Here is a 24,743-nt window from a genome sequence, read left to right as displayed (position 1 = left end):
GTGATAAGCGGTGCCTGGTTTCCTCCAGATGTGACACTTGGCATTCAGGCCAAAGAGTTCATAATTGTTTTCACCAGAGCAGAGATTCTGGTTTCTCATGGTCAGAGTCCTTTAGGGGCCTTTTGGCTAACGCCAAGCGAACTGTCATTTTCCTTTTACTGAGAAGTGGCTTCCGTCTGGCTACTCTACCACAACAGCCTGATTGATGGAGTGCTGCAGAGATTGGTGTCCTTCTGGAAGGATCTTCCAACTCCACAGAGGAACTCTGTCAGTGACCATCGGCTTCTTCGCCACCTCCCTGACCAAGGCCCTTCTCCCCCGATAGGTAGTCTTGGTGGTTCTAAACTTCTTTCATTTAAGAAAGCCACTGTGTTTGAGACCTTCAATGCTGCAGAAATGTTTCGGTACCCTTCCCCAGATCTATGCCTCCACACAATCCTGTCTCGGAGCTCTATGGACAATTCCTTTGACCTCATGGCTTTGTTTTTGCTCTGACATGCACTGTCAACTGTAGGACCTTATATAGACAGGTGTGTGCCTTTCCAAATCCTGTCCAATCAATTGAATTTACCACAGGTGGACTCCAATCAAGTTGTAGAAACATCAAGGATGATCAATGGAAACAGGATGCACCAGAGTTTAATTTTAAGTCTCATAGCAAAGGGTCTTTCTTACCTTTTATGAAAATAAGTATTATGTTTTAAAAAATATATATTTTTATCAAAAATGTCTAAACCTGTGTGTAGATTGAAGGAAATTAATATAATCAATTTTAGAATAAGGCTGTAACGTAACAAAATGTGGAAGAAGTGAAGGGGTCTGAATACTTTCCACATGCGCTGTAGGAGCCATATAACAATTAAAATGCAGTCTGATATTCCATCCAGGCTTTTGATGGTTAGTAGAATATATCCAGATGTTCTACTAACAAAGAAGCAAGACCAGACCGGTATTCACAAAGTCACAACTTTATTGCACCTGTATAGCTAATTACATGATCCATTTTGGTAAGAGTCACTTTTCATTATGAAATGTCTTTCCTTGGTCTGAAAAGGCGGTGCAAAATATAGAACCATCAATGCAAACATGACGCAGATCAGTCACACCAGTATAATGGATCAGTCACACCAGTATAATGTCCTGGTGTCAGTTTCCTTGACATTCGAACATGTCCTAAAGCTCATTTCACAGTCAACATTAAACACATTCAATGGAACTGGTGATGACACCGCTCTCGTACTGTATGACACTACAGTAACAAGGTGTCATCGTATGAAACACGAACATCCATCTGCAAGAAATTATTTAAAGTCTCACAATCCCCCACCAATCCAAATACAGATTTCATCTGTATTTCTTTTATAACACATTAAAGATTTGTGAAAAGTTTCTTTAAATTATTTAACATTATCAATTAACTCTACTGTTTAAGCCGACATCTCTAGAATGAAAGTCAAATGGGTGGCTAGAACTACACTAGCCTCGTACGAATCATCCTGATCTCACAAGCTTGCATTCTGTTTCCGTGTAGCCGATCAGATCCGGATGGTTTGTAAAGGCTGAGTCTACGCAGGGATGACGGGGAAAGCATGGGAAACACCAGGCGGACTGTACAATCTTCTACACTGGCCAAGCGCTTTTGTTTAATGACTATCATTTATAATCTATTTATCAAAATCAGTGCCCAGATAAAGTGGAAGATCCCATGTTTTCACCCCCCTCCCCCCAAATATACTGGTAGAAAACAGGATAAAAATGGTGGGGGTGTGTAATAAAATGTGGACTTGGCTAGAAGGTTGGTTGAACATGAGGGTTGTAAGGTTGGGGGATGGCTGGGTACATCAGGTTCCAGATGACCAGTTAGTTGGACTGTCTGTGGGTGATTTGCATAGAGAGAGTACAGATTGGGACAATGATCATGTACTAATAGCATATACATCAACTTCAAACTAACAGTGCCTGGGGCAACGTACGTAATCTAGCCTGGCCCCAGATGTCTGTGCTGTATTTCCAACATTTACAATGGCCATAGGTGTTGGCCAAACCACACAAACAGATCTGGGACCAGCCTACATGCAACTCTTTATCTGGGATAGAACACACAAAGAAAGAACTGTTTGAGGCCCAAAATTCATTCAGAAAACACATGATGCACAACAAAGCTGAAGTTCACTGGTGATGGAGCATTACTAAACAATGGTCACCAACACAGAGACCAAGGGACCTGGTGATGGAGCATTACTAAACAATGGTCACCAACACAGTTAGAGACCAGGGACCTGGTGATGGAGCATTACTAAATGATGGTCACCAACAGAGACCAGGGACCTGGTGATGGAGCATTACTAAACGATGGTCACCAACACAGTTAGAGACCAGGGACCTGGTGATGGAGCATTACTAAACGATGGTCACCAACAGAGACCAGGGACCTGGTGATGGAGCATTACTAAATGATGGTCACCAACACAGTTAGAGACCAGGGACCTGGTGATGGAGCATTACTAAACGATGGTCACCAACAGAGACCAGGGACCTGGTGATGGAGCATTACTAAATGATGGTCACCAACACAGTTAGAGACCAGGGACCTGGTGATGGAGCATTACTAAACGATGGTCACCAACACAGAGACCAGGGACCTGGTGATGGAGCATTACTAAACGATGGTCACCAACACAACGTTTAGTTAGAGACCAGGGACCAAGGACTTGACATTTTGGGAATGACACGCAGAAGAGATGAGCAATTAGCTCCACTCATGACCTACTGTAGACGTCTAGGGTTGAAAAAAGTTCCCCAATTCAACCCACCCACCCCAGAATCACTCATACCCTCTTTTGCAAAACAGAATGGGACTATTTACCAGAAAGGAGAGCAAATGGATTAGAAAGCAGATGAAACAATGATATGCCTAATCCATTAAAAGGTGGATTATGTGGTGTTACAAACAGGCAAAGCCTTGATGTTATCGTTACAGTCCCCGACTTGACCTGGGGGGTAGAGACATCCGCCTATGAACTTTGCAATTAGCTGATGTTGGGGCAATTCATATTCCAGCATCACTTGGTGTTAATCGACCATGACATTTTCTATTCTGACACATCTACCAAATTACATCATCTTCAGAACCGTCAAATTCACCCAGGAAAGGAAACAAAAACAAATCTGTTAGGGACGCAGTACTGAATATTCTGATGTAGGAAATTTCAAATACCACCATCACACATACAATAATCAATTAGATTAAAGATGGAGGCCTGTTGTCTGCGTGGAACAGGCGTGTGACTGTTTCCCCTCCAAATTCATAACAATTCATAAAATAACAGTAGAATCAGAATATGTAAATGTGTCAGCAGCAGCCACAGTGGGTCAGTTGTATCAAGTCATGTAGAACATACCAAGAAGGCATTGTGGCAAAGAAATCACACAGAATAAGAAACCATAAAACCATAAAAGTATCAATCATTCCCAAACTAAAAGAGAGGATGGGAATAAAGCATATCAGTTATGATGGCTTCACCATCTGTGGTCCTGTTCATGTTTGGGATCTTTTAAAGGTGACTTGGTGATTGTGCTGATGGTGATCAGCGCGAGATGGTCACCACATGTCTTCACATACAGAATAGGCCATATGAGTCAGGAGAACAGTGTTCACTATTGGCCAACTGTCCTGCAGATCGCCCAGTCAGCAGTCAGCACAGCGGTTGTAACCAGTGGTGTAGTAGAGGATAAACGCACAGAAATGTCATTTACGCATGTTTTTGTATTTTGCCCAAGAGTTTACCCACCATTTGTGGGAAAATGCATTGAACGTATAGGGAGTGTTGCTTTACTCAGCAAGAACGGCGATCAACGTTTACCAACCAACCAACCAATTTTTTTTATTTTTTACACTAAATCTCTGGTTGCAACATTTTAGAATGTTCAGAGAAATAGATTGTGTAGAACACAATGATTTTCTATAGGAAATCATTTCAGCTCTATACATTACATTACTAAAATTCAAAGTTCTGCACGTTTCGCCCACCTGAACACAACCCAAGTGTCTCCCTCATAGGTTTCAATACATTTAGCTGATGGGTAAGGGTTATCTAGCATACATTATACAAAATCTCTCACCTCAGCCTTTCACACAGATAAATGCTATATGGTGCATGCCACATCCTTTGATACCGGCTAGAAAACCCCAGAACCGTCTCCTAGAGTAGCCCAACCATGTAAATATGAGAATTCCTGACATGACTTGTTCTGAATTCCTAACATAACATCGTGTCATGTTATTACCACAGATGGAAGCTCATCACAGTACGGTAAATCCATCATATTCATGAGCAGCTTGAGCACCATTGACTGAACAATATTTTCATATCCATCTGAGACAACGGTGTAGAAGCAATGGTCAACTCATTGTTGCTGAACCCTGGTTGACAGTGGTAACATCACAGCCCATGTTGGTCAGCTCACCAGACTCGGTCATCATAGGAAGACTTGCGGTAAGTTCTATAGTGAAGAGACCAGCACAGATCAAAGATGTGTTGTTCTGTTAACTGGCCATGGTCTCTCGTATTGCAATCAGGGTATGAACCACCAAGCAATTAAAAAAATAGTCACGTTGTTACAGTGGTGTCACGTGTCGTCACTCCAGTTCGGTTGTACTGTATGTGGCCAAACATCCATTCTGGAAGGCTCTCAGTGACTGTATCCAAACATCCATTCTGGTTGGCTCTCAGTGACTGTATCCAAACATCCATTCTGGTTGGCTCTCAGTGACTGTATCCAAACATCCATTCTGGTTGGCTCTCAGTGACTGTATCCAAACATCCATTCTGGTTGGCTCTCAGTGACTGTATCCAAACATCCATTCTGGTTGGCTCTCAGTGACTGTATCCAAACATCCATTCTGGTTGGCTCTCAGTGACTGTATCCAAACATCCATTCTGTTTGGCTCTCAGTGACGGTATCCAAACATCCATTCTGGTCGGCTCTCAGTGACTGTATCCAAACATCCATTCTGGTTGGCTCTCAGTGACGGTATCCAAAGCCGGTCTTCTTGGCGCCGGGTGTGACCGACCACATGCTCCGCCGGTCCTGGATCTTCTGGAAGATATTGCCGCTCCTCCTCTTCTCTCGCTTGTACTTTTTCATTTTCTTCACCTGTTCATACACACATAAGAAATGTTCAGACCAGAGGTAACAGAGGTAAAGCGTGCCGGAACCAGTTAACGGTGCAGGCAAGGTTCTAGGAATAGTTCAGCCAGAAGGAGCTCTTCACACATGCTTTAGATGCAGAGCTAACTGGTGCATTCAGTTTCCACAAGGGACTAGAGGAAGGCCAGAAGATTCAGGATGTTGCTAAATATCCGGGATAAAAATTTAAAACAGAATCCTAGGTAAGTCAAAAACAAGATACAACTAAAGTATCCCTTTAACATAATGTCTTCTGTTGAAACAATCACTATGTGAAAACAGCTTTCCACGGGCTTGTGTGTCTGAGGGTGCCCTCTCACCTTTCCACTGTCAAAGTCCTCATCCCACTCGTCAATCACCATGTCGGTTCTGGCATCGCGGGTGTCGTCAATGGCATCCCTACTGATGGCAGATGCCTCTCCCTCCCAGCTGAGGACTGGACACACCCACCCCACTCAGTCATTACAGCGCTACGCACAACAGCGGTATGAGCCGCTACTGCCATTAGTCTCCCAGAGAGACTTAGCTAGCTACATAAATAACTTAGCTACAACTTTTTATTACAATTTCTTGACTCCACTGGAGGTAAAGTACAACCTTGAGAATGTCTTATGTTCTAGATCTCACCTTGGGTTCCATAGGCTTTGTCCAAAGAGTTCTTCAGGAGCTCCTCAACAACTCCACCACTCCTCTTGCCATCCCAGACCATGGGGGCTGGGTGGGGGACATCCCCAGGACCACCCTCTACTGCTTCTGCAGCGGGGGCCTTGGAGCGCTTGTAGCCATCCTTAACCTGGCTGTCCCACACGATCACTCCAGCTATGGTGGGGGGAAGGAGTAGAGTGAGGTGAAACATTCACAACCAGGGACAACGAAATCCAGAAATAAAGTAGCTAGTAAAGATAATGGACCTGTAGTTGTATATAATCTTTGAGAACTAACAAGCACCAAAATAAAAAAGTGACAGTCAGGAAGAAATTAAAATTCCCAAAACAATTAATTTAGCAGCATTGTGTATTATGTTTGAGCAAAAGAACAGCAGTAACCATGACAAAATGCATGAAACTTCTTTAAAACGAAAACAATTTCTCAGCTCTAAGGAAAAATATGTAGAATTGCAGGAAACCGGCGGAATGTTTTTTTCCAGCTACAAAGCCAGGAGGGCGGGGCCGACCGCGCTCATTGACACGCCACCTGCCCCGCCCACCACCTGCCCCGCCCACCACCTGCCCCGCCCACCACCTGCCCCGCCCACCACCTGCCACGCCCACCACCTGCCACGCCCACCACCTGCCCCTTTTTTAATCCAGAAAAACATTTGCAGATGCAACAAAAAGAGCCAAAATAAAACAAAAAATTGAGCCCTGGGAAATGTACAAATGTATACATAATTTACATAATGCAAAACAAGGATAGAGCCTAATCAAGAGATATTGCCCACAGCCTACTCAAGAGATATTGCCGACAGGAGTTCAAGTCCTGAAACCATATTCGAGTATGAGTTTAAAAAAAGTTTTGCCAAATAGGTTATGGTAAAAAAGGGTAAGACTGGACTGTTGGCTTCAGTCAGTGCAGCAGTGTGTGGTGTGTGGGTCTACCGGTGCTCTCCACGGTGCCCTTCTTGGGAAGGGCCTCCGCTGCTTCAGTGTCGCTCCTCTGGTCGCCGGAGCAACAACGTCTGCTTTCCTCCCACTGTTTCACCTCTTCTTTTAGCCTGCGCTTCTTTAACTTCTTTGGGGCGGTAGAATCCCCAGCACCGTTTTCAACAACCGTGTCCTTCGTCCCAGAACTGCTGCACAAAAAAATATAGATTTATATTTTTAACGCGTCAATGTGCAAAGAAACTAAACATTTGGTTGTATTTTCTCCTATATCTCCCATGTAAGATTCCATATTAGTCGGGGTAGGTTTGACCCAGTGATACATGCTTTATGTTGCTTCCAATACATTTAGCTAATATCTTGGCATCACAGCCTTAAGTTAAATATATACAGTACCAGTCAAAAGTTTGGACACCTACTCACTCCATGGATTCTCTATTTCTACATCGTAAAATAGTGAATACATTAAAACTATGAAATAACAAACATGGAATCATGTAACCCCTCCCCCCAAAAAAGTGTTCAATCTTTTTTGGGCAGGGATTTAACATTGCATACTCTTGGCATTCTCTCAACCAGCTTTATGAGGTAGTCCCCTGGAATGTATTTCAATTAACAGGTGTGCCTGGTTAAAAGTTACATTTGTGGAATATCTTTCATCGATGACCGCCACAGGAATGGAAGACCCAGAGTTACCTCTGCTGCAGAGGATAAGTTCATTAGAGTTAACTGTCTCTCATGAGGACCACCACAGGAAAGGAAGACCCAGAGTTACCTCTGCTGCAGAGGATAAGTTCATTAGAGTCACCAGCCTCAGAAATTGCAGCCCAAATAAATGCTTCAGAGTTCAAGTAAGAGACACATCTCAACATCATCTGTTCAGAGGACACCGTGAATCAGGTCTTCATGGTCGAATTGCTGCAAAGAAACCACTACCAAAGGACACCAATAATAAGAAGAGACTTACTTAGGCCAAGAAACACAGCAATGGATGGCTATATTTGTAGAACCACAAATATATTTAGATTTGTTTAAAAAAAAACATTGGGTTACTACATGATTCCATTTGTGTTATTTCATAGTTTTGATGTCTTCACTATTATTCTACAATGTAAAGAAAAACCCTTGAATGAGTAGGTGTGTCCAAACTTTTGACTGGTACTGTATGTTTTATTTACTTTGATGCGTTGGACCTTTTAACTGACATGTTTACTGCTGTAGGTCTAAAGCTACATGACCAAACAGACAAATAATAGTACTCTAATGCATCTACGTTTTCTAGCTAGAATATCACCATAACATTTCAGTGACCTTTCTGAAACAGAACGTGTTAATGTTGCTTCCTCCGGTCCCTCCTCCAATCTCCTTTTCTTCTTCCTCCTCCTCCTCTTCATCATCATCACAGTGTCCATACTCTGCTCTCCTTGATTCGCATCACACTGGAGAACCACTGGAACCAACTGGAGCTTACTCTTAGGCTGGGGATGGGGCAGCTTTGGTTGTTCCAGGACTCTTTGGTCAGGGGGGCTGAGTCTCCATGATCCCCCCTGACACCAGTCCTCCTCTTGGGCCGGCGGTGAAGCCTCCAGATGAGACTGAACTCTTTCCCTGTGGTTCTCGGCTGCATCTCCATCCTCTTCCTCCCTCTTCCTCTTCTTTCTCCTTTTCCTCCTCTTCCGCTCACTGGCCGGTTCGATCAGTTCAGGCTCAGCGGGGATGTCTGGGATGACGTAGGCCAGTGCTGGCTCTCGCTCTCCGCCTTCCATCTCAGAGTGACGCCGTTTCTTATTTTTCTTCTTTAAGGAGGTGGCGGAACTGCTTGGGCCAGGCTCTGACAGACTGGGGGTCTCGGTAGGTTTAGGGATCTTTGGAAGGTGGGGCTGAAGCCCATTGGTTTTTGGAGAGAGGGTGGAGTTTGATTTCTGGGGACTCTGACGCTTAGATGGGATGCCTGAGTGGACATGGTGGGCTGCAGGTGGAGATTGCAGTTTGGGTGAATGGAATGGACCAACCCTGAGAGGGGAACGAGAAGAAAATGTTCAAGAACAAAATAGGAGAAATTCAAACCATCTAGAAAAATATTGAACACAACGTAGTCTTGTGTTACTTCAAAAGTTCACCAATGGGACAGTAAACCAGTGAGAACTGGGTGATGTTCAGTAGAGCATACCGTAACAAACTGCTTTGAAAGGGAAACAGAATGCAGTGTTTCTAAATTGGACAAATTCAGATAGTACCACCCTGTTTTACTCGGGTTCAAATAGTTCTCCTATTTTGTGCCTAACTGGACACAATGCTGTGAACGGTCTGTTGAGGGGGGGGGGGGGGGGGGCGTGGTGCGGTTCGTACCTGTGACTGTGAGTGGGTGAGGTGAAGGTGAGGTTAAGTTGAGCAGGATGCGTGCGGTCACTGGACGGATGGCGTGGCAGGTGGGGGTGTTGAGCCTCAGTGCTGCTCGGACTCCGGCTGCGACTGGCCTGCAGTTATCGACAAAAATAAAAACTTGGTGGTCTAAAAGAAAATTGCCATGAACGTGACAAAAAAAGGAGGGATGATCAAATAAGGAGGAAGGAATCATTGTAAAGACGGATGGAAGAACAAATGAACAAGGGAGAGAGAAAAACAGGAGAGGATGGTATGGCAGAGAAGAGTTAGAAATGGTTAGAAGAAAATAATTGGAACTGAAACAACAAGACAAACATTGTAAAAAGAGGCGACTACTAATACAGGGCTGTCTAACCCTTCCTGGAGAGATACTGTCCTGTACGCTCTCACTCCAGGTTTTCAATTCAACCCCAGTTGTTAATAACCTGACTCAGCTTATCAACACGCTAATTATTAGAATCAGGTGTGCTAGATTAGGGTTGAGTGAAAACCTACAGGACAGTATCTCTCCAAGAACAAGGTTGGAGAGACCTGTACTGGAGTATGTGGTTGGTTAGACAAGAGAATAAGAACACAGATGGTGTACTGGTCTTGCATAGGGCTGGGCGGTATACCATATTCACACCGGTATTGATGCACGGAGCAGTTTGAGTTTTTACTTTACCTTCTATAACCATGTCCAATGTTTGGTTTGTTAAAAATGTGGTACTCAACTCCAGCACGTAAACTGTCCGTTTTTATAGTTTACTCCTTTTGCTACTTGAGCTTAATACTAAAAATGGTGCCGGAAGAGATGGCTGCCATTTTACGGGCTCCAAACCAATTTGCGTTATTTTTTTTACTTATTTTGTACATAATGTTTCTGCCACCAGAATGGCCCGAAAAGAGCTTCTGGATAACAGAACAGTGATTAGTCACCTCGTACTGGACAAAGCTTTCTTTCTTTAACTAGGCGGACGCGAAGGATTTACTTCAGACAACAAGGCCCAAATCCATGTCATTCGCATCAAGAAGAGACAGAGATATAGGGGTCATAGGTCGGGGTGCCTTGAATCCGACGAGTGGGTAACCCGCCTCTACCATCAGTCCTATTTTCCAACGTGCACTCATTGTATAATAAACGGGATTAATTCCGATCAAGACTATCCTACCAACGGGAGATTAAACTGTAATATCTTATGTTTCACTGAGTTGTGGATGAACAACGAAATGGTAACAAATCAAATTGTATTAGTCACATGCGCCGAATACAACCTTACATAGAGCTGGCTGGGTGTTCCGTGCATCGGCAAGATAGAACAGCTGCCTCCGTTAAGACAAGTGGTGGACGTCTGTGTCTATTTGGCAATAACAGCTGGTGCATTGAATCTAATATTAATGAAGACTCAATGTTTTGCTCGACTGAGGTGGAGTATCTCATGATAAACTGTAGACCACACTGTCTACCAAGAGTTCACCTATATTTTTCATTGCTGTCTATTTACCACCAAACAGATGCTGGCACTAAGACCGCACTCAACAAACTGTATAAGGCCATAAGCAAACAGGAAAATCCTCATTCAGAGGCGGTACTCCTAGTGGCCGGGGACTTTAATGTAGGGAAACTTAAATCCGATTTACCGCATTTTCTACCAGCATGTTATATGTGCAACCAGAGAAAAACTATAGACTACAGACCACTTCTACTCCACACACAGAGACACATACAAAGCTCTCCCTCACCCTCCATTTGGCAAATCTGACCAAAACTCTATCCTCCCGATTCCTGCTTACAAGCAAAAACTAAAGCAGGAAGTACCTGTGACTCGCTCAATACGGAAGTTGTCAGATGACGCAGAAGCTTAGCAACAGGACTTTTTTGCTAGCAGACTGGAATATGTTCCGGGATTCTTTCCATGGCATTGGAAAACACCTCATCAGTCCCCTGCATCATCAATAAGTACATCGATGATGTCATCCCCACAGTGACCGTACATAAACACCCCAACCAGAAGCCATGGATTACAGGCAACACCGCACTGAGCTAAAGGGTAGAGCAGCTGCTTTCAAGAAGCTGGACTCTAACCCGGAATCTTATAAGAAATACTGCTATGCCCTCCGACGAACCACCAAACAGGCAACAAAAGCATCAATACCAGACTAAGATTGACTCCAACTACACCGGCTCCGAGACTCATCAGATGTGGCAGGGCTTGCAAATTATTACGGACTGCAAAGGGAAGCACAGCCATGAGCTGGCCAGTGACAAGCCTACCAAACAAGCTAAATTACTTCTACGAACACCTCGAGACAAGCAACACTGACGCATGCATGAGAGCACCGGCTGTTCCGGACGACTGTATGATCAACGCTCGCCGCAGTCGATGTGAGTAAGACCTTTAAGCAGGTCAACATTCACAAGGCCAGACGGATTACCAGGACGTGTACTCCGAGTATGTGCTAACCAACAGGCAAGTAGCTTCACTGACATGTTCAACCTGTCCATGACCGAGTCTGCAATACCTGCATGTTTCAAGCAGACCACCATAGTCCCTGTGCCCAAGAACACCAAGGTAACTTGCCTAAATGACAACCGATCCATAGCACTCACATCTGTAGCCATGAAGTGATTTGAAAGGCTGGTAACGGCTCACATCAACACCATTATCCCAGAAATCCTAGACCCACTACAATTTGCATACCGCCCCAACAGAGCCAGAGATAACGCAATCTATTGCATTCCACACTGCCCTTTCGCACCTGGACAAAAGGAACACCTACGTGAGGATGCTATCCATTGACTACAACACCATAGTGCCCTAAAACCTACTAAGCTAAGGACCCTGGGAATAGTCACTTTACCTCTACCTACATATTACCTTTATTACCTCAACTAACCCCCACCCCAAATTGACATTATATGTTACCCCCTGTATATAGCCTCGTTAGTCATTTTATTGTTGCTCTTTAATTATTTGTTTTTTCTATTATTTTCTTTTTTTCATGTTTATTGATTACTTCAGTTTATTTAGTAGATATTTAAAAAAAATCTTAACTGCATTGTTGGTTAAGGGCTTGTAAGTAAACATTTCCCTGTACTATTCAGCACATGTGACAAAATATGATTTACATATACATATTTACATACATGAAGCTAGCTAGCTAACATATTCATGCTTTGCCTATTCCTCTCTGATAAGCATGTTTGTGCAATGGTATCTTATCTAGGCATTCACCAGTAAGAAAAAAATGTAATGTAACATCTAATTAGGGTCACCTGGAAACACTGACCAACACTGGTTCCTACCCTGTAAATAATTCCTCCCTGGTTTATTCATTCATTGTCGTGTCAAAACAACGTATTCACTGTGCTGCCCACTATATTCCAACTACTTTAATTCCAACAGTTCAACAATTAACTAGGTCTATATTATTTGCCCATATCATTCTGCATGGCACAGTGTGGAGTTGGATTGAATGGTATAAATGGAGAAATTGAGATGACTTCTAATTTGTGTTGCTACCCTAGGGTAACTACTCAAAGCATATTTAGATCTATTATTTAAAAACGATTATTCATAAAATACTGTAAAATGTATGATATTTTCTTCATATCGCCCAGCCCTCGTCTGACAGTAGACTAGTTGGTTGGTTTGATAGGAGAATAGGAACACCGTGTACTAGCTTTACAGTAGACTAGTTGGTTGGTTTGATAGGAGAATAGGAACACCGTGTACTAGCTTTACAGTAGACTAGTTGGTTGGTTTGATAGGAGAATAGGAACACCGTGTACTAGCTTTACAGTAGACTAGTTGGTTGGTTTGATAGGAGAATAGGAACACCGTGTACTAGCTTTACAGTAGACTAGTTGGTTGGTTTGATAGGAGAATAGGAACACCGTGTACTAGCTTTACAGTAGACTACAATAGATCCAATTGTCATAATCAATTTGATAGGATAATAACGAAAACACCTTATTTTTAAGTGTTAGGGATAGAGGTGAAGGGAAGGAAGGCAGCAGGCAACAAAGACACTACATGCTTCCAAGGCAAAGCCCAGGGAAAGTAGCTGTATTGCTGATAAGACTATAAATAGGGCCATGTGTTTTGGTTGACCATGTCACATGACCTGGATGTTGACCTTTATTTTAAGCATTTTCCAGAACTTAGAATTAGACCAAAAATGTAGACAATTGTCTGAGGATGGTGCTGGACCATCTGACATAAAAATAAACGGATACAGTTTGATGAAACAGCGTTAAAAAACAATATATTTAAAAAAAAAGTTGAACTACGTGACATGATTAACCAAAAGACAGGGCCTTAACTATAAAGACTACTAAACTATGATTTGGCCTATTATCCAGTGTCGTGCCATCTGTGTGAGCCAGTGCTTACTTGCACCAGAGCTTTAAAAACAGACGCAACATACTGTTACACCTGCGACAAAGACCCACCATCAATCGGAGACTGGCAAATTTATCCACAAGACGTTTACAAAATCAGAGACAGTGTCTTCGTTTTAAAATCGGACACAAACCTCTCTCGCAGTAGTCAGTACTGGCTTGCCCAGACAGCGCTGTAGTGGCAACATGCTGACCAGACTGGACGTGTCTCACGTGTGAGCGTTGCATATATGTACACATGCATTCAATCATTGCACCCACACTGCTCGCGAGCGTCTGTGTAGCCAGGCGCTAAAATAGAAATTGGTTCTAATTGTGACGCTCAACGCGCTTCAAGTCCTGCCTCTACCATCTCCTCATTGGTTTTTAGGAGCATATACCCACATGGGTGACTGAAAGATTAACTGAGGTCCACACTCCAGTTGGTTGTGGTAATGCAGCTTAAAGTTGGTTACCAACCGCAATATAAAGTCCAAAGAAGAAAAAGAAGCCTGAAGGAAGGAAAGATGACTAGATATTAATTTGGTCTACCGTTTTATCGGTGGATTATTGTTGGAGTAGAGGACCTTGTGCATTTCAGGTAAAATAACAACCCAATATTTATATCCCAGGACAAATTAGCTAGCAATAGCAAGATAGCTAAATTGTCATAAATGTTTAATGCTTTTCAAACAGTCCCCAAATTAATATAATTGGTTTAGAGTTTGTTTAGCTATTTCAACCTGAGTGTCCTGATCGCATCAGGTGTCGGTGTATAAAATCAACTTGCGCGCGTGCAGTCTGGTCAGCAAGTAAGCGGCTACTGAGCCATTCACGGTGCCTCTAGTCTCACCTTCTTGGCCGACAGGGCCAATTTCTTGGCGGGTGGGGGAGACGTGGTGCCGGTGGGTGAAGATGTGATGTTGTTGAGGGCCAGGGGTTTTAGCTTGACTGTCTTCTGCTCCTCCGTGCCCACGCGCTCCACACTCTTGGCAGGGGAGGCCATGCCGTTCGAGACATTCCTAGGGGGGGTGGACGTCCCACCAACCGGCGCACTTTTGGTACCCATGGAATCCTGGACGACAATAGCAAGCATTTGGTTCTGATGAATAACGTGACCAGAAACCAATGACACACAGACAAACTGACCATCTTATGGTAAATCCAGTATAACGTTAACATGACTGGGCTAAAGAATAAATGGGATATATTACATTCTGAGTGAGGGAAGCGCATGTAAATAAGACAACGTGTATGTTTGAGATATGCACATTTTCATCCTGTATGTGACCGCAATTATTTAAGGGTACATTTGTGCAGTTATAGTAGACAGACTGCCCATCCAATAAAATTCATAATATATTAGAACTAGTGCTGTACCTTTGAGTCGGAGGTGTCTGCCGAGGAGGAGTCTGACAGGGACTTGAGTGAGGTAGATGCGGCCAGGCCCCTGGCCCCTTGGTTCCCGTGCCTCCGGTCTCCGCCGTCCGACCTGCCGGCCACACCGTTGGAGGGGGCGGGGGTGCTGCTGCGCGCCTGGGGCTGCTGAGGAGGACAGGGCTTCTTCAGCTTCTTGAAGGGCTCCTCGATCAGCATGGGTCCACTGGGTATCCTGGTGGGTGCGTGGGAGGAGGACGACGTCCCGTTGGACATCTTGTTGGGCTGCTGGGAGATGTTGGCGCCGTTCCTAGACACAGGTATGCCCAGGCCGCCCTCTACAGACTGAATCTTACGCAGCTGAAAAGGGTCCAGTTTCTGCAGTGAAAGAGACATGTTTCAGTGACCAAGCCTTGAGACAACACCCCATACAAGACATCCAGGAGGCGATACAAAGTCCCCAGGTTCAGAACAAAGAGGTAGAGCCAGCTTCATCTCATCAGCCATCAAATCACATTGTATTTGTCACCTACACCAAACAAAACAGGCCAACCTTAGTGAAATGCTTATTTACCATGCTTACATCAAGCTACTGAACAGTGGTATAATGTATATTACATCTTATCAGCCATCACGCTACTGAACAGTGGTATAATGTATATTATTAACTGGGTGGTACGAGCCCTGAATGCTGATTGGCTGACAGCTGTGGTATATCGGACAGTATACCACAGGTATAACAAAACGTGTATTTTTTTCCTGCTCTAATTACATTGGTAACCAGTTTATAATAGCAATAAGGCACCACGGGTTTGTGGTATATGGTGAATATACCACGGCTAAGGGCTGTGTCCCGGCAGTCCACGATGCGTCGTGCATCAGAACAGCCCTTAGCCGTGGTATATTAGCCATATACCACACGCCCCCAAGCCTTAACACTTAATTATAGTGTAAGGCCAGCTTCATCTCATCAGCCATCAGGCTACTGAACAGTGGTATATTACCTTGTGTAAGGACAGTATAGTTAGTGTGTCCTTATTTGAACCGTTCTGTATTGTATTGATTTCCATGCAAATGGACAATAAAAGTATCACATCGAAGGCAGCAAGTCTATTCATACCGTATTGCTTTCAAACATTCTGATGACGGACCGTTCTGCCAGCCTGTCCCATACCTTGGTGACCTGCGGAGAGGACAGGGGTCTGTTGAGGTTGGTCTTCCTGAACTGCTCTGACGTCGCTACGTTCTTCCCCATTCCCTGCTTGGTGATCTGGCCATCCACGTTCTTCTTGGTCTCTGGGATCCTAATGGGCAAAGAGCAGATATGGTCAATGTGTATGGTTCCTAGCTACTACTGCAATCAGTCGCTAGTAACCATCAGACCAGCAATAGATACTTGATCTAGCTTGTCGTGTAGAACGGAACCAATGGAATAGTTTTAACAGTTGGTAGATCATGGCGCTTGCAACACCAGGGTTGTTGGTTCGATTCCCACGGGGGACCAGCTACAGTAAGTTGCTCTAGATAAGAGCGTCTGCTAAATGACTCAAATGTCATGTAAAACATAACAGAGTAAACTCTTAAGATAAACACTTCCAGGGCTCACTTGAAAAAGGTCTCAATGTAAAAGGCATTTGAACTTGTCAGACATCTGTATTGGACCCGGGTCTGGTAACTATATAAGGTCTCAATGTAAAAGGCATTTGAACTTGTCAGACATCTGTATTGGACCCGGGTCTGGTAACTATATAAGGTCTCAATGTAAAAGGTATTTGAACTTGTCAGACATCTGTATTGGACCCGGGTCTGGTAACTATATAAGGTCTCAATGTAAAAGGCATTTGAACTGGTCAGACATCTGTATTGGACCCGGGTCTGGTAACTATATAAGGTCTCAATGTAAAAGGCATTTGAACTGGTCAGACATCTGTATTGGACCCGGGTCTGGTAACTATATAAGGTCTCAATGTAAAAGGCATTTGAACTTGTCAGACATCTGTATTGGACCCGGGTCTGGTAACTATATAAGGTCTCAATGTAAAAGGCATTTGAACTTGTCAGACATCTGTATTGGACCCGGGTCTGGTAACTATATAAGGTCTCAATGTAAAAGGCATTTGAACTTGTCAGACATCTGTATTGGACCCGGGTCTGGTAACTATATAAGGTCTCAATGTAAAAGGTATTTGAACTGGTCAGACATCTGTATTGGACCCGGGTCTGGTAACTATATTGTTAATGTCTTACCTCAGGTAGAATAGAACGTAGGCTTGCTGATTCAGGACTACTTTGATGTTACTGGAATGGACCATTGAGTCATTCATCTGGTACCATTGCCCGTTGCTGGCCTGTGAAGACAACAGAAATATGAATGGGCTTTTCTAAATAAAGTGAAGGGACATGCCACAGTAGAGACTAAACACAGATTAACAGGACAACAAACATACCGTTCTGATAGAACAGTGAAAATCTAAACGTAAATTATCCTTCAGACTCCCAAACAAAATCCTTCTCAAATGTTCCGTCTCAGGCCGACCATCCTTACCTTGACATAGCAGTAGTAGTGGCCAGCATGACAGCTGTACCCAGAATGCACCAGGACAGCATAGAGGCCATACATGACCGGGTCCCCTGTGCTCTGAGACATGTAGGGGCGGATGTTCAGGAACTCTGGGTAGCCAACGTCCTAACAAAAACACAGGCGAGATAAGCATCAGGGGCATGTTCAGTAGGGAGCAAATTTTATTATTTTTTTTAAATGGGGAGGAACTTCCTGAATTTTTCAAAAAAATATATATAATAATTGCAAAGTGTTTTGCAATGGTGCCCTACGGACTACGACCCAGTTAGGGTGAGAACTGTTGCACTGAAACAGCATTTTTAAACAGAGTAATGACTATTTTTGCGAGAGGTTTACCTTTGTGATTTTTCCTCCACTGAAGTTGGCAAACCTCTTGAGAGACAGGGTCAGAACATTGGATGTTCGGTGGACTGTGAATCGCTTTGTTGCCGGAACTTTCTTCTTACACCTGATAAAGTGTAAGTGTTGTTTATAAAATGTCTATAACACTAATGTGGGCCTTGTGTACGTCTACAATATCAGTGTGTTAGAAGTTACATCATCATTACTCAGAACTTACTTGGCACACATGTAGGCGTTCTCTCCACTCAACACATCGGGCTTGACAAAGAGCTCCAGGGCTCGGACGATATTTGCTGCTTGCTGAAAAGGACAGACGGAAGACCACTCAACACAGGCATGAAACCAAATAGGAATTCAGCTGATGACTTTGGGACAGCAAACACACATCAATTAACTCTTTATTCTGGCCGAGGGATAAATCAATAGGACCACCTATCTGACAAGAATTTATAAGTACCATTCTTCCTAGGTTTCTGCCTAGGGAGTTTTTCCTAGCCAATGTGCTTCTACATCTGCATTGCTTGCTCTTTGGGGTTTTAGGCTGGGTATCTGGATAAATGTGATTGATTGATTAGATCTGTGCTTGTGAGTATTCAAGGACAGGAGGAAGATACTTTTAAAGTAAGCAAGAGACTTACTCGAATCTCCACAGCAATGTCCAAGTAAGGGTCGTAAGTGTCTGACACACTTTTGCAAATGGAACACTTAACTGAAAGAGAAAAATATAGAATTAATCCACTAAGGCAATTTGTCAATATGCCTTAAAGTAGTTTATCGACGTAGCAGGGTTGGGATCAATTCATTTTGAATTCCAGTCAGATCAGAAAGTACAAATTACAGTTCCAAGAGTTCCTGAATTGAAATGGAATTGACCAACTGTGCAATACAGTAGATTGAAAGCTGTACCTCGCGACCTGAGGTAACCGCCAAATATCTGGTGGACCAATGTGGTGGCCTGTGTCGTCCGGTCTAACCTACGACCCAGAGAGAGAAATACATTAAAAAAAGACAAAGAACCATCCAAAAATGACAGATTGAGGCTTTCTGAACACCCACATTCAATTCAATCCACATTTCATTGAGGTATAATTAATGTCCTTCACTCGATGACTTGACAAACTTACTTGGGGTAGCTGTTCAGACAGGCTTTCTGCATGGCATCGATGGTGTAGCGTAAGAATTCATGGGCGTCTTCCTGGCTACCGAACCGAAAGTGCCTGGCAATTTCTGCAAGAGCAAAAAAGAAACACCTTGTTAGATTAATACCAAAAGCATCAACTCCCTCCCTTATGGCTTAATGGGAAACTATCTAGAGCACACAAACCCAGCATGCCCAACCCAACCTTCTTCCTGTGTTTTTGTCTCCGATGTTGGTTTGACGTTGTTTGTAACTAATGGGCTGTGCGGTGAAAATACATTACTGTCCTCAGTGGGGGAAATGACCTGTCCATTATCAGCAGGCCTACAGCATGAGACCACTCTGAGGCATTAAGCCATTCAAATGGGTATCATAATTTTAAATGGAGGGAGAAACAGAGACCTAAACACACTCCACAACCTGCTAGTCTCCTCTTAAAGGAAAGGTTCATCCATTTTAAATGGAGGGAGAAACAGAGACCTAAACACACTCCACAACCTGCTAGTCTCCTCTTAAAAGGGAAGGTTCATCCATTTTGAATGTTCTATTGTTTTCGTGCATCTCTGAGTGATGTTCTATCAATTCCCCTGGTCATTTCATGTGTATCTGCGTTATTGGAATGTAAGCAGGCAGAAATCCAGCCTGTATGATGTAGCACTGTGATGAAGTAGCTCTCACTACACTAGAAATTATTAGGAATAGGACTTCAAGATGATCAAACATGTCAGATTTCAATACTGGCCAATGTCGTAACTCAAGAGGATGTCTTCTCTGGAATGAGCCATTAATCATATTTTTTGTGATATTCCTACCTGGAGAAATGTGTCATTTCATGTAGGATCTAGCGCACGTCATAAGTCTTCCTCTTTAGTCCAGAGTGCATGGTGCCGGCGGATTTTGTATTCAACTGCAATAGATATCCAAAAGGACTTTCCATGTTGCTATCAACCTTCTTATAACGCCAAAATGAAACATTTGTTCAAAGAATTGTTCAGTGTTATTTAACACTGTATATTAAAGGAATGAGTGTTTTTTCCTTTAACAGGAGGGAGAACCAGTCTACAGTCTCCTCTTAACAGATAGAGGGGGAAGGAGACACCACAAACAAGAGTGAAAAGGAGGAAATGGTGGGTGTGAGGAGAGCAAGAGGCTGACTAGTGAGAGGGAGCAAAAGAGGCGAGGGAGAGAACGTCTGAAATCTTATAGCCAGGAGACAGAGGAAGCTAAAGGAAAATCAACCATCTCAGCAGAGCAGACTGTTGGTAAATTGTAAGCATTTCTGTGGGTTTGTGCTAATGCTGCTACCCTGCTACTCCTAGCCTGCAGTCACAAGGAGACAGAGAGGGCATCGTAGAGAGAGAGCACCGGATGGGGGGAGAGGGTATTGCAGCAATTGGGAAGGAAAAATTCAGGACGTAAGAAGACACGGACAGTACCAAGAGAAGAGAAAGGTGATCCCTGGGGACAACGCCTCTCTGACACAGGCCCATCGCAGGGCTGTTCAATGTCGCTCCAAGGGGGCCAAAACACTTCTAGTTTTCATCCTCTCCTAATATGGGAGGAATTCAGAAATGGTACACAAGGTAGGAACAAAACCCGGAAGTGTTTTTGCCTTCCAGGAGCGGAATAGCCCTTCACTAGAGGACTCTACTACTGAACACACCATAAGGTATCCACAGTAAGGTGCCGGAAGAACACACTCCAAGTCTCCGCAAACTTAAACCAATAAAGAAGATCAGTCATTTCCTGTGCCAAACTTAGATTATATTACTGACATTAGCAGTGATCCGAGTATTTGTGGCTTCAGATCAGGCTGAACTCACGATCCCTTCCCCCTCTATATAACAGTGTGGTGGTTGTACCATCCCTCCCCTCTCTATATAACAATGTGGTGGTTGTACCATCCCTCCCCTCTCTCTCTATATAACAGTGTGGTGGTTGTACCATCCCTCCCCCCTCTATATAACAGTGTGGTGGTTGTACCATCCCTCCCCTCTCTATATAACAATGTGGTGGTTGTACCATCCCTCCCCTCTCTCTCTATATAACAGTGTGGTGGTTGTACCATCCCTCCCCTCTATATAACAGTGTGGTGGTTGTACCATCCCTCCCCTCTCTCTCTATATAACAGTGTGGTGTTTGTACCATCCCTCCTCCCCTCTCTATATAACAGTGTGGTGTTTGTACCATCCCTCCTCCCCCCTCTATATAACAGTCACAGCCTCACTAAGGCACTGCAGTCACAGTGACACTTCCAACCAGCGTTATATCATCACCTTATGCATACTGCTACCGAGTCTCCAGGGTGTTCTCTGGCACAATGCACCATCTACGGGACGATTATATATTATAATCGATGTACGGGTAAATAACAAGTGAAAAACATGCAGTACATAACCCCAAATCAGATTTCTTTGGTTCTCATTTCATTAGCTAGGTTTCCATCCAACTAGTGAGATTCTTACGCAACAATACAAATCTGCATATAAACAAAATGCTGCACTACATCACCAAAGATGTTTCCATCAAATGTACTTGTTGTGGATAAAAGGCTGTGCGTGGTGACGTAGTGCAACATTTCCACGGACAGTTAAAGGAGAAGTTTACATACACCTTAGCCAAATACATTTAAACTCAGTTTTTCACAATTCCTGACAGGGAATTTTTACTAGGATTAAATGTCTTAGGTCAGTTAGGATCACCACTTTATTTTAAGAATGTGAAATGTCAACAAAAAAAATAGTACAGAATGATATATTTCAGCCTTCAGTTCTTCCATCACATTCCCAGTTGGTCAGAAGTTTACATACAATCAATTAGTATTTGGTAGCATTGCCTTTAAATTGTTTAACTTGGGTCAAACGTTTTGGGTAGCCTTCCACAAGCTAGCCTTACCACAATAAGTTAAGAAGAATGGGCCAAAATTCAACTGACAGTAACTGAGTCAGGTTTGTTGGCCTCCTTGCTCACACATGCTTTTTCGGTTCTGCCCACAAATTTTCTATAGGATTGAGGTCAGGGCTTTGTGATGGTCACTCCAATACCTTGACTTTGTTGTCCTTAAGCCATTTTGCCACAACTTTGTAAGTATTATTGGGGTCATTGTCCATTTGAAAGACCCATTTGTGGTCAAGCTTTAACTTGACTGATGTCTTGAGATGTTGCTTTATTTTATCCACAATTTTCCTTCCTCATGATGCCATTTATTTTGTGAAGTGCACCAGTCCCTCCTGCAGCAAAGCACCCCCACAGCATGATGCTGCCACCCCCGTGTTTCACGGTTGGGATGGTGTACTTCAGCTTGCAAGCCTCCCCCTTTTTCCTCCAACGATGGTCATTATGGCCAAACAGTTCTATTCTTGTGTCATCAGACCAGAGGACATTTCTCCAAAAAGTACAATCTTTGTCCCCATGTGCAGTTGCAAACCGTAGTCTGGCTTTTTTAATGGCGGTTTTGGAGCAGTGGCTTCTTCCTACACATACTGAGTGAGCCCACTCTGGTCTTGGCACATGAGCACTAGACAACAGCTCAGTCATAGATACAGTGAGGGTATAGCCTACATGATGATTATTATGACTAGAGAGAGAGATCATTTTTATTTGTCTAATGGCAGTCAAGCATCGATCATGACCAGAAAAAGACCCTGGATATTTGTTGGAAAGGAGGATCAAGCTCAAGACCTTGTACTTTCACCACCCTGTGAAGTTCATCACTTATTTCATCTGTAGTAAACTACGGTTTCCTGAGTCGTAGTGGGAAGACTACACAACATGTCATCATGTGACTACAATATGATGTTATTATAGCAATATTGGCACATAAAAGCATTTCCATTACTCACATAATTCATCTTAGACATAAAACCATCCCCACCGTGTCTAGCGTATTGTCTAGCGTATTTTGTTTAGTGACATTTGCTGTTTCCATCTGGCCCGTTGGGACATTTGTCCCCCCCCCCACGTACTTTAATCTCAAAAATGACAGATGGAAACCTGGTTAGTGTTTCTGAAACTAAACTGAAATCAAGAATATAACAGCCAATCAATATCATGTACCCTGCAGGATAACAAAAACTGCAATGCTGCTAGAAACAAGCTTCCACTACAACTCTGAAAAACCAACGCCAACTCAAGATGGAAACAGCTAAACAAGAAGCACACTACTTACTTTTTAGGTCTCGGATGAAGGAGACAGGCTTGATGGCATTTCCTGTGTTGGCAAAGGCTTGGATGATGTGGTTCTGCATTATACAAATCATACAGAAACCCGACTGGTGACCTGAAATGCACAGGAATAGAATAATGAGGTGAAGTCACCATCATTACCCCCACCAAACTGGCCAAGTCACCGTCATTACCCCCACCAGACTGGCCAAGTCACCGTCATTACCCCCACCAGACTGGCCAAGTCACCGTCATTACCCCCACCAGACTGGCCAAGTCACCGTCATTACCCCCACCAGACTGGCCAAGTCACCGTCATTACCCCCACCAGACTGGCCAAGTCACCGTCATTACCCCCACCAGACTGGCCATGTCACCGTCATTACCCCCACCAGACTGGCCAAGTCCCGTCATTACCCCCACCAGACTGGCCAAGTCACCGTCATTACCCCAACCAGACTGGCCAAGTCACCGTCATTACCCCCACCAGACTGGCAAAGTCACCGTCATTACCCCAACAGACTGGCCAAGTCAAGTTACCGTCATTACCCCCACCAGACTGGCCAAGTCACCATCATTACCCCCACCAGACTGGCCAAGTCACCGTCATTACCCCCACCAGACTGGCCAAGTCACCGTCATTACCCCCACCAGACTGGCCAAGTCACCGTCATTACCCCCAACAGACTGGCCAAGTCACCGTCATTACCCCCAACAGACTGGCCAAGTCACCGTCATCACCCCAACAGACTGGCCAAGTCAAGTTACCGTCATTACATCAACAAACTGAGGAAGTCATTTGACTTCCAGCACAACAGTTCTCTTAAACATATGTTCGTTGCTTATTGTGTGTCAGATGTTGGCTGTTTGGCTTATGACATATGAATCAATTTCTTATATTGTGAATGCACACAAACCCATTGTTTTTAAGCAAACAATATGCTTTCAGAAACATTTCAGTTGAATGCATTCAGTTGAACAACTGACTAGTCATCCCCTTTTACTCATGGTGGTAGAGCTGTTGGACATGTGCCCCTTTCCATCCAACCTTTGAGGTCATTTCTAGACAATATGTTTGTCCATTTAGGGGACCTGTTTAGTCTCAAAAACTAGAAGCAAAAGATTTGTATTGACCCATTTAATGTTTTCGCACTACAACACCTATATTGTGCCATTCAAAAAGGTATGTAACCAGAGGTCAACTGAACTACTCACAGGCACGACTGTGCTCCTTGGAGAGGAGATAGTTTGCCAGGGGCGGTGTGTAGGTGAGACACTGCACAGTGGAGTTAAGGAAGCAGGTGTTGCCCAGGTTGTGGAGGCCGGCTCCCACCCGGTAGACACGCTCCCAGCGCATGGAGAGTCTGTTCCCAGGGAAGAGCATCTTCTGCGGGGCGGGGATACCATCACTCTGGCCCCCACACTGGTTGTCTGAAACTGGTGGATGGAGGAGTGAGATTAATTACAGAAATTGCATGGATAATTCAGAAAAGCCATTGAGAATAGTTCAGCAGACAAACTCAACAATTCAGCCAAACTCGATCACGTCACCAAAAACCCAGTAGAGAGAAACACTCGTGGTGAATTGAGCTGTTCTGATGT

General features: G+C 43.8%; 1 protein-coding gene across 9 annotated transcripts in view; it reads right to left on the bottom strand.

Moving 5' to 3' along the window:
* Positions 1–952: 952 nt before the first annotated feature.
* Positions 953–24,743, bottom strand: part of usp36 (ubiquitin specific peptidase 36) — a 34,323-nt gene continuing 10,532 nt past the window's right edge. Inside the window, exons 3-22 of one of the 9 annotated variants that reach the window (XR_016486076.1) lie at positions 24,357–24,578; positions 23,146–23,256; positions 18,964–19,066; positions 18,746–18,813; positions 18,478–18,548; positions 18,057–18,139; positions 17,834–17,945; positions 17,462–17,602; positions 17,164–17,264; positions 16,091–16,220; positions 14,920–15,294; positions 14,393–14,614; positions 9,141–9,268; positions 8,103–8,804; positions 6,789–6,979; positions 5,818–6,009; positions 5,511–5,626; positions 2,643–5,157; positions 2,329–2,591; positions 953–2,279 (exon numbers count right to left, since the gene is read on the bottom strand). Coding sequence is in view for 4 of the 9 variants with exons in the window: in XM_036939185.2 (XP_036795080.2) it covers positions 5,026–5,157; positions 5,511–5,626; positions 5,818–6,009; positions 6,789–6,982; positions 8,103–8,804; positions 9,141–9,268; positions 14,393–14,614; positions 14,920–15,294; positions 16,091–16,220; positions 17,164–17,264; positions 17,462–17,602; positions 17,834–17,945; positions 18,057–18,139; positions 18,478–18,548; positions 18,746–18,813; positions 18,964–19,066; positions 23,146–23,256; positions 24,357–24,578 (3,203 nt within the window). In the remaining 5 variants the exon portion in view is untranslated. Of the gene's footprint in view, positions 5,158–5,510; positions 5,627–5,817; positions 6,010–6,788; positions 6,983–8,102; positions 8,805–9,140; positions 9,303–14,392; positions 14,615–14,919; positions 15,295–16,090; positions 16,221–17,163; positions 17,265–17,461; positions 17,603–17,833; positions 17,946–18,056; positions 18,140–18,477; positions 18,549–18,745; positions 18,814–18,963; positions 19,067–19,789; positions 19,885–23,145; positions 23,257–24,356; positions 24,579–24,743 lie in introns of those variants that run through there. The other 8 variants (XR_016486075.1, XR_016486078.1, XR_016486077.1 and 5 more) reach the window with 8 other exon arrangements.

This window comes from Oncorhynchus mykiss, chromosome 13, assembly GCF_057628025.1.
Source record: "Oncorhynchus mykiss isolate SJ-2025 chromosome 13, ASM5762802v1, whole genome shotgun sequence".
Classification (NCBI taxonomy): Eukaryota; Metazoa; Chordata; class Actinopteri; order Salmoniformes; family Salmonidae; genus Oncorhynchus; species Oncorhynchus mykiss.
Note: the sequence above shows the minus strand (reverse complement) of the source record. Positions and strands in the feature narration are given on the sequence as shown.